Here is a 10640-nt window from a genome sequence, read left to right as displayed (position 1 = left end):
CATAAATTCTTCGTTTCTTATCGGATTTTCGCATAATTTATATTTCCGGAATCCTCTCGTCGAGATCTACAACCTAGTATGTTTTAATTTCAGTTTTCTTGAAGTTGTTTTAAGACGAATTTTGGTAAATTTCGGTATTTATACTTATATATTGTGTTTTTATTGTTTAATTAGGTGAAGAATTGGAGGACGAGTTTGGAGACTCGTATATTGTCGAGGATAGTGGCTAGTTGCTTGTTAGGGTTTGGGTTTAAGGTGCTAATTGCTCATTTTCTAGCTTAAGGTAACATATTTCGAGTTACTCGACGAATAATCGTCACATTCTTTGCTTTTTGTATGTTTTTGTGATTTTTGTTTGAGTAATAAATTTTCACATGATAAAATTTGGTTGCATGCATGTCTAATGCTTGTCTTTTGTTAGTTTAAGTTAACCATTTGTATATTATTGTTTAGAACAAATTTGGATGAGTAATTATTTGATGGGACAAATCCGCGGGTTGGCTGGAACGTGTCAGTACCGGACCGAGACATTTTCCAATGTTTCCAAAAATATGACAGATTGAACGGCGTCGAAAAATTAGGTGGTTTAGCCACTTGAATCACTCAATTCGTCCCGTCCGTATGAGTATTTGGCGTCGTTTTACCGAAAAATTTATAGAAAAGTTACTGTTCACAGACCCGCGGTACTGTTCACAGCAGTGAAACAGGCCCATGACGGGCCGCGGCAGGCCCGTGCTTGGCCCGGGTTGGTCCGTCGCTTGTTTCGCGGTTTTTCATGCAATATTTGTCATTTCGGGTTCATTAATGTTATAGTTAGTATAAGTCACATATGAGTATACTTTTGAATTGAATCATATTAGTAGTAAAAATTATGTTAATGGTAAAAATTAAGTTTATATTAGTAGTTGTACATGTTAGGATAGATTATAAAATAAAATTGTAATGAATAGGCTCAAAATGAATTTTATAGTGCTAATTGTAATGTTTTGTTGATTGTCAGCCGAAATCGAGCCTTAGTCCCTTTGACGATTCGATGTCGATCAATTGAGTGATTGGTCAGCCGCAATTTAACCCGTACCTGTCGCAGGGCTGGGGTTGCGGGTAAAAATTCGGTTGGATGAAATTTTATATGAATTGGATAATCGGCCTTTTTCTTGTTTTGGGCCATTTATCAAGTTTTTAAGTTCACATGTATAGTTGGTTGAATTTAATAGCTTCTTATATTGTAGAAACGGCCCTAGATTCCCTGAAGCCTTTAATATTGTTAATATTGCTAGAAATGGTATTGGTATTAAATACTTTCTTGCAGGTTGTTGTGTTTGTCATAGATAGGTCTTTATAGTCTCTGACGAGTATATGTTCACTGCTTAATAGCCTTTGTGTTCCTGACTAGTGGATTTATATCCAAGTTGGGGCATGACCTCGTTACTTATTTTGATAGTAAGTGGTCAGCTTAAGTACTAGCCAACCCTTTGGTGGACTCCTTAGAGTACTCACTTTGTTTTAGAAAAATTGTGGGTCTTGGGTGCGGTGGTGTGTATCCGCATGTCTAGGTCTGCGCAGATTTTAGGCTAGGGTTGTGTTGTGTCTTGGCCATGTTTTATTAATATTAACCGCTGAGCCAAGATACCGGTTCGATTACCTTCCCTACCTCGTGGTATAGACTCGAGTTCTGAGTGACTATTGACCGTACTAAGAACTTATGCTGTCTTTGATATATTGCCCTTTCTTGTTTGATGATTCTATGAATCATAGAAGGTGAGATGCAAGCCGGCTATGGTTGATAGAGTTTGGATTACTACTTGTTATATTTTTCACATGATAGTTTAAATTAGTCAATTTAGCATTCATATGTTAGAATACTTGGAAATTAGATTAAATTTTCATATAGTTTACATTGTTCATTACATGTTACATTAAATTTGACGTTTCGTGGCTGGGAGGACTCGAAGTTACTCCCCACTGAATTGTGGCTTTCGTGTTTGTATAAAATGCGATTGACAGGTTGAAGATTTAGTTGGGGTCACAGACGAGCTAGTGAGCATAAGGAACCTTGGACCTAGTTTGGCTATTCTTAGAGTAAACCTTTTTAACTTTTGGTTTTGTATATAATTTGAAGGGACATATGTCTCCCTTTTCTATTTTGGGTTGTATCATTATATTTTCTTATAGATTAGCTATGGCATGTAAATTAGTTCGTTAGCATTGCAGGTTTTGGCACCCTCCTCTTGGGAATGTTGGAAATGTTTTTGGTTGGTTTAGGAAAGTTTTAAAAATTACAGGTTTTGTCTAGCTGAACCAATTACAAACATATCCTGTCAGTTTTTCCGTAGAATTTACGCGTTTAATTATCGGTTTATTTAAGGGTGTCACAGTGAGAGTTGCTGCGGGTTCACCGGCGGTTTCACATCTTTTATTTGCAGACGATAGTATATTATTTATGCGAGCTAATGAGGCAGAGGTAAGGAAAGTGAAGGAGATTTTAACGAGCTATGAATCGGTTTCTGGGCAACTTGTCAACTACAAGAAAACGACAGTGTCGTTTAGTAAATGCACCCCGGAGGGAAGACGGAACCAAATAGCTAATTGGCTGGGAGTGCCAGCGGTAGAGGAGCACGACAAGTATTTGGGTTTACCTACTGTGGTTGGGCATTCGAAAGAGGTAGTAGCTCGTGTGATTCGGGATAAATTATGTCGGAAGTTGCAAGGTTGGAAAGGAATGCTTCTATCGAAGGCAGGGAGGGAAGTTTTGATAAAGGCCGTAGCCCAATCTATTCCCACCTATGCGATGAGTGTCTTCAGGCTTCCCATCAATTTTTATGACGAACTTCGTGCGTTGGTGTCCCGTTTCTGGTGGGGTTCGGATGGCGGAAAAAAGAAAATCCCGTGGATTGCTTGGTCTCAGTTGTGTCGACCAAAGTGCTTAGGAGGGCTGGGGTTCCGGAATTACCATGAGTTCAACCTAGCTCTACTTGGAAAGCAAGCTTGGAGAATGATAACGGACCAGGACTGTTTGATGGTTCGTGTTTTAGGGGGTAAATATTTTCCCAATAGATCTTTTATGAAAGCCGAGCTAGGTTCGAACCCAAGCTATACTTGGCGAGGTATCTTGGAAGCTCGAGAGGTTCTTATGAAGGGGTTGCGGAGGCGGATTGGGAATGGGCTAAGTACCAAAGTGTGGCAAGACCCCTGAATTGCGAGGACGAGAACACGTATGGCTTTGTCTCCGAGAGGTGGTGGTGAGGAAAATATGCTTGTGGCAGAGCTGCTCCGGCTGGATGGTAGTGGGTGGGATACCACGAAGGTGCGAAGCTTGTTTTTACCTTTTGAACAATCCCGTATCTTGAATATGCGTGTGGCTGGGCAAGGCGGTGTGGAGGATGATTGGATGTGGGAGCTAGAGAAAAGTGGAGTGTATTCTGTGAAGTCCGCGTACAAGGAGCTGATGGGCGACTTTATGGAGGAAGATGGGCAGTCTGATAGGCGTAATGAAATGTGGCTGTGGAGGAGAATTTGGAGCTCTCGTGTTTTACCTCGTATCAAAAATTTTTCTGGTATTTTTTTAATTATAACGCGATAGCTACCAAGCGTAATATAGCATCCCGTATTAGGTCCTCGAATGAGGTCTGTCCGGTCTGCACGGGGTTGCGGGGGGGTCAGATAGGGTTTGGGCTGGGCTGGGGTTGGAGTTGAGGTCGACTATGGGGTACGAGCGGGTGAGGGAGTGGGTGGAAGATGTTATCATAGAGATGGAGCGAGATGATGTGGAGCGGTTTATAACATGGGTGTGGGCTTTATGGGAGAGGAGAAATCGGGTTGTTTTTTAAAATGAGGTGCTAAGGGTAGAACGGGTGGTGAGAAGAGTGTCGGATTTAATAAAGGAGATGGTGGAAGTGCAGCCAGGCGAGGAGAAGGGGGGTCTGGGACGTTCTGTTAAGGATGCAGAGGTGAGATTGATGCAAATGAGGGACCGCAGGCCGTGTCAAGGAGGTGTTAGGATTAGTGTGGATGCTGGGGGTGAAGGAAGGGGAGGGAATGGGCATTGGGGCATTTTACAGGGACGATAAGGGAGAGGTGCTGTGGGGTTGGGAGGAAAGGAGGCAAGCGGAGTTCGAAGTTCGCATAGCTGAAGCAGAGGCCATTCTTCAGAGGCTTAGGTACGCAAGGAGGATGAACCATCGATATATCTGCATGGAAGGGGACTGCATGGAGGTCATTGAAGCGTTGCAAAGTCGGAAAGAAGGCCGTACAGATTTTCATTTGGTTATTAAAGAGATTTTATTATTGTCTAATAGTTTTTGTTCGGTTTCTTGGTCGCGTATTAGTAGAAAACGTAATAGAGCTGCTCATTTATTAGCTCATTCTTGTACTTTGGGTGGTAGTAATTTCTTCGATGCTTTGACGATTCCTCGTCACATCGTGGATGTTGCGAAAGCCGATTTAGTGATAAGTTCGTAATCCCGCATTTGGGGTTATTTCAAAAAAAAAAAAAAAAAAAACTGTTTCTAAGGCCAAAAACACTTTTAAAAGTCAAGCCAAACACACACTAAACTTAAAAAATAAAAACTCATTTTAAGCAAACTAGGTCAAACATGCTCTAAATGATATTCTCTCTATTCTGATCAATAGTTATCTGTTGTTTTTGACACAAAGATCAAGAAAAAGAAAATGAGTGATTTTGACCCCACAAAACACCTATTGGATATAAGGGAAGTAAAGTAAACAATGAGGACCTAAAATATGTAGTTATATAGCTTTAAGACCAAGTTTATCGGTCGGTTTGGGTAATGTAGATCTTGAATAAGACAAAACAAATGCAAAAAAAAGAAATAAAAAGAGAATGTTAGCCCAAGCCCTTCAACTCGTTCCAGGCGTTTCATTTTGGAACTCTTGGAACACATATGAGACCGACTGTCATACGCCATGTGGCAGTTAGCTTAATACTACGGTTTTCTATGTCTATGGGTACTCTATCGAGTGGGACTTACTCTGTCAAGTAAGTAGCTTTTTACGCAAAATAGTAGTCTGCCTGTAGGGTACTCGATCGAGTAAGTTGGGGACTCGATCGAGTAAGGGGCACTCGATCGAGTAAGTCGCTTAATTGATCGAGTAAGTGTGTTTTACGGGTTTGATTAGCCGAGTTTTGTTAATAACGCGAGATTAATATAAAAGCTTACGTCATTATTTCTTAAACACTTTCATCATTCTAAAACTTTTCAAGAGGAGATTTAAAGTTACGTTGTTCGCATCTCTCACGTTATTAGCAAATCCCAAGGCTAGGATCATCGGTTCGTCTCGTTCTTTACGCCGTTGTGATCGTTGTATCGAGGGTAAGCTTTTAATATAATTTTTATAATGTTTTGTTAAGTTTGAGTAGATTTGGGGGATTTGGGAGTATTATGATGTGTTGGTAGTAATTGTATGTATACATGATATAGGAGGAGGATTCGTTGAGGAGAAGTTCTGATTAGCTGCTAGACGGTCTCGTATGATTGCTATTCCAGGTAGGGTTTCCCTACTCAGTATTGATTACATGGTTGTGTTCGTAATTGATTGTTGTTGTTGTATAACGTATTGGCATTGGATTCTGATTTGGTGATTGTTGGTAGTGTATTGTGATTATCGTATAATTGTCTGTGGTTTGCGAGGTGCGTCCTCGGCTGAGTGGAGTCACTTGCGGGAGTGGCTTCACGCCCCTGATTCGCCTTCTGTGGAACCCGCCACAGAAGGGATGTGCACATTAAGGAACATGGGTTCATCGCTCGGATGAGATGAGCGGGGCTTAGGTGGAAACGGCTGCGGTCCCCCACTGGCGGTGTGGAATACTTGTTGCGATGAGTATTCTGGCAGAACTACACACTTTAGTGTGTAGTCAGGTGTGTGGTGATGTGACGGAGTTGGTGGCTGGGATTGGCTTGTATTGTTGTTTTATTGCAGCTGTTTGTTTTGTATAATCAGTACTGACCCCGTTTAATTGTTTTAAAAACTGTGGTGATCCATTCGGGGATGGTGAGCAGTTATTGAGCAGGTATGAGTTGATGCGCATGGGATAGCTGGGTTGAGTCATCACGATGCTGTTTTAGAAGTCTTCCGCTGTGTCGAATGTTCTTTTGGTTGTTTAGTTGGTTTAACATTTTGTGAACATTTGTATTTCTTTTTGTCAGTTTCGGATTTGTATGTATCGCTTTAAACTTTATTATTAAAGTACGTTTGTTTATGGTCTATTTGATTATCATTGCCTCGGGTAACCGAGATGGTATCACTTCCATGCCTTGAGTGGTCCTGGTAAGGCACTTGGAGCATGAAGGTGTTACAAAGTTGTATCAAAGCGACGATTTTGGAACCTGTAACTAATGAACTTAGGGAGTCAAAATAAAATGAACCCGAGTAGGAGTTGTTAGGAGCTAATGCAAAGGCTTGGGAGATGTCCTAAAGTCGCGATCTCGCCCTACAACTTTGAACCGGTCACTATGAGGTGTGTGTCAGGATCGCTATGTGTTTACCTTGTGTGTTGTATATCTATATAGAAATGTATGGTATGAATTGGTGGAGGTATGCATGTGGCGGATAGGAGGTGTTGAGGTGAATGATGATGATAGTTTATGTATGCATGTTGGTTAGATAATGAAGTTGTGTGATGAATGTTTTATAATGTGGCATTTTAGAAATATGTAGAGTAGGATTGATGTTTGTGGTGCATATATATACGTAGTGTTATGTTTGTCGTTTGTCGTTTTATATATATACAAACATAGCTGGTTGGTAGTGTTGAGATATGCATGCGGGTAGTGTACGAGTCAGCACGACTCGATCGAGTGGGAGGGTACTCGATCGGGTAGGTGAGTGACTCGATCGAGTAGGTGTGATTCGGTCGAGTAGGTGGTTTTTCGTTTCTGGGCAGTAGTCTGTTTTTGGGCACTCGATCGAGTAGGTTTTGGCACTCGTTCGAGTGGGGTCAGCTCGATCGAGTAAAGAGGTGGCTCGGTCGAGTACGTTTTTGGATGCGTTCTGGTCAGGTTCTGGAGTCGAGGCACTTGATCGAGTAAGTGGGCAATCGATCGAGTGGCCTCAACTCGATCGAGTGGGTTTTACACAGATCGTTTTCGTGTTTTGAGTATGGGTTGTGTGTTGATGTTTACCTTTTCTTATATAGTTTCAAGATGCCGCCAAAGAGAACCGCGTTGTATGCCAGGGCTGAGAACATGAGTGTAGATGAGATAGTTAAGATGTTGGAGCACCAAGATGCTCTTATGGAGGCCTTAAAGAAGTTCGGAAAAGATAAGGAGGCGGGTGTAGATTTCGCCAAGATGAGTATCCATATAGCGAGGTTTAACCTTATGGAGTACATGGGCACGGGGGCGCCAATTCTGCTGGAATTTGGCATAGGGAGATGGAAAACATACTCAATGTGGTTCATTGCCCAGAGGACTTTCGAGTGGAATAAGCTGCGTTCTACTTGAGGGAAGCAGCCGGAGAGTGGTGGGATAAGGTTAGGGTGAGTGCTCTGGATCTATATGTGTAACAGGGGTTATCTGATATACTTAGGATGAGTTTAGGAGGGCTATAAGGCGAGAGTTTGTGCCGGAGCATGTGCGTAGAAAGCTGAGAGAGGAGTTTGATGACTTCAAGATGACTTCTGATATGACAGTTGCTGAGTATTATCACAAGTTCAACGAGAAGTCTAGGTACGCAGAGGATATGGGACTGTGCCAAGAGAACTTGGCATTGAGATTTGAGAAGGGGTTGACACCCAAGATTATGGAGAAGTTGCCGGTAGGGGTCCTTACTGATGTTAAGGAGGTATATGAGCGTGCTCGGAGAGCTGAGAGGTTGGTAGAGATGACTAAGGAGAATCGAGAGAGAGCTTTTGAGAAGAGGAAGGCTGAGAGGAAGGGTGGTGGTCAGTCTAGCTATAAGAGGGGCGGCCATAACTAGATGAGGGCTTACTCTTCGGGGTCGGGGTTTAGCGGTGGAGAGTTTTACGGGCGTGGCCGTGGTGGTGGTAGCAATAGTTGGGGGTTTGTCTTGCTTTAACTGTGGCGGTGTGGGCCACAAGAGACACGAGTGTACCAGTGCTATGGGCAAGGGTTTTCAGAGGCAGTCATAGGGGAGTTTCTCTCAGGGTCCATATCAGAGCTATGCTAGTAACAGACCGACTGGGTCGTGGAATAATCAGGGTGGTCAGAGTAACAACAATGGTGGGGCTAACCGCAATGGCGGTAATTCATATCAGAGAGTGGCGACGAACAAGAACCAGGGGTCGGCTGCTAAGCCGTCTACTTCAGCTAGTACTGTCCAGGGAGGTGGGCAGAAGACCAGTGGTAAGTTTTTCATGATGGAGAAGAAAGCAGCTGAGGATGATGCTCACGTTATCACAGGTACTTTTCTTGTTAATGGAGTCTTTACCTTTATTTTGTTTGATTCGGGGGCGTCACAATCGTTTGTATCATCGAGTCATGCTAAGCTTTTGGGTTTAAGAGAGTTTGAGTTTGTAAAAGAGGAGGTGTTTATACCGTAGAGTGAGTCTGTATCTTGTGGGAGGTTGTATAGGGGTGTGTCTATGATAGTTGGACAGGTTGACCTACCAGTGGACTTGTTAGAATTTCCCTTGGATGGTTTTGAGATGATAGTTGGTATGGACTGGTTAGGTAAGTATAAGGCTAAGATAGACTGTCATCAAAAGAGGGTTTCTTTGAGAGGTCCTAAGGGAGTTAGTGTGTCTTATCGTGGGTTTGTTGTCAAACCCAAAGTTAAGTTGATTGCAGCAGTGACCTTGAAGTCTTATCTGAGAAAGGGGTGTCCGTTGATCTTATGCCATGTGAGAGACCATAGTATGGATAGTCCGACAATTGAGCAGATACCAGTGGTGGGAGAGTTTCCAGATGTCTTTCCAGATGAGATATCGGGTTTGCCAACGAAAAGGGAGATAAATTTCACTGTTGAGTTGAAACCAGGGACGAGACCAATCTCTAAGGCCTCGTACTGCATGGGTCCTAAGGAGTTGGAGGAGCTGAAGAAACAGCTGGATGATCTGATTCAGAAGGGATACATTAGACCTAGTGTATCACCGTGGGAAGCACCAGTTTTGTTTGTGAAAAAGAAAGATGGGAGTTTGAGGTTGTGTATCGACTACAGAGAACTGAACAGGGTTACAGTGAAGAACAGGTATCCTTTGCCGAGGATAGATGATTTGTTTGATCAGTTGAACGGTGCAGCGGTCTTTTCTAAGATCGATTTGAGGTCAGGTTATCATCAGGTGAAGATTCGGGATGAGGACATACCGAAGACAGCTTTTACATCGAGGTATGGTCACTATGAGTATGTTGTGATGCCTTTTGGGTTGTCTAATGCACCTGCAGTGTTTATGGATTTGATGAACCGGTTCTTCAGTCAGTTTTTGGATCGGTTTGTGGTGGTTTTTATCGATGATATCTTAGTCTACTCTAAGACTAAGGAGGAGCATGAGGAGCATTTGAGGATTGTGTTGTAGACTTTGCGAGACAATCAGATGTATGCAAAGCTGTCTAAGTGTGAGTTCTGGTTAGAGGAGGTTGCTTTTCTGTGGCATGTGATTTCAAAGAAAGGTGTTGCTGTGGATCCTACAAAGATAGAGGTAGTTACTCGGTGGGAAGCATCAAAGAATGTGGTAGAGATCAGGAGTTTCTTGGGTTTGGCAGGGTACTATCGACGGTTCGTGAAAGACTTTTCCAAGATAGCCAGACCTATGACAGCTTTGATGAGAAAAGAGAACAGGTTTCGTTGGGATGAAAGTTGTGAGACGGCGTTCCAAACATTAAAGGAGCGTTTGACCACAGCTCCAATCTTAACATTACCTGAAGGGAGTGAGAACTTTGAGGTATATACAAATGCCTCGAAGAATGGTTTGGGATGTGTGTTGATGCAGAATGGGAAAGTGATTGCCTATGCTTCTAGGCAATTGAAGCCTTACGAGGAGAACTATCCGACACATGATCTGGAGTTGGGTGCAGTTGTGTTTGCTTTCAAGATTATGAGGCACTATCTTTATGGGGCGACCTTTAAGGTGTTTTCAGAACACAAGAGTCTCAAGTACATCTTCACTCAAAAAGAGTTGAACATGAGACAGAGGAGGTGGATGTAGCTGATTGGGGATTATGACATGGATATTATATACCATGAAAGGAAGGCTAATGTGGTTGCAGATGCACTGAGCAGGAAGAGTGTGCATTCTCTTTGCACAACTATATCTTTGATGAGGTTGAGAGATGAGGTAGGGAAGATGGGGATACATATGATACAGAAAGGGGATGATAGAGGGGACTTAACAGTGGAGCCAGATCTTTATGATGATATTCGCAGGAAACAAGCCTTGGATCCCAAGATTGAGGAGTAGAGAGCTGGAGTAGAGAAAGGGACGGTGTCTAGATTCTCTATTCATATAGATGGCAGTGTGAGATTCGATGGTAGGTGGTGTGTACCCAATGATGAGGAATTGAGAAAGATAATCATGACAGAGGCTCATTGCACACCATATTCGGTACATCCAGGCGGTGACAAGTTATATAAAGATTTGAAGAAGACTTTATGGTGGCCTGAGATGAAGAAGGAAACAGCTGAGTTTGTGGCTCGTTGTTTGACATGTTAGCGAGTTAAGGGGGAGC

General features: G+C 42.7%; 1 protein-coding gene across 1 annotated transcript; it reads left to right on the top strand.

The window, feature by feature from the left end:
* Window positions 1–2440: 2440 nt before the first annotated feature.
* LOC141651906 (putative mitochondrial protein AtMg00310) lies at window positions 2441–3193 on the top strand. Its single transcript, XM_074459597.1, has one exon. It carries the CDS (start codon window positions 2441–2443, stop codon window positions 3191–3193), a length of 753 nt encoding a protein of 250 aa, XP_074315698.1.
* The last annotated feature ends 7447 nt before the right edge of the window (window positions 3194–10640 follow it).

This window comes from Silene latifolia, chromosome 4 (assembly GCF_048544455.1).
Source record: "Silene latifolia isolate original U9 population chromosome 4, ASM4854445v1, whole genome shotgun sequence".
Taxonomy (NCBI): Eukaryota; Viridiplantae; Streptophyta; class Magnoliopsida; order Caryophyllales; family Caryophyllaceae; genus Silene; species Silene latifolia.
This window is presented reverse-complemented; position numbering and strand designations above follow the sequence as displayed.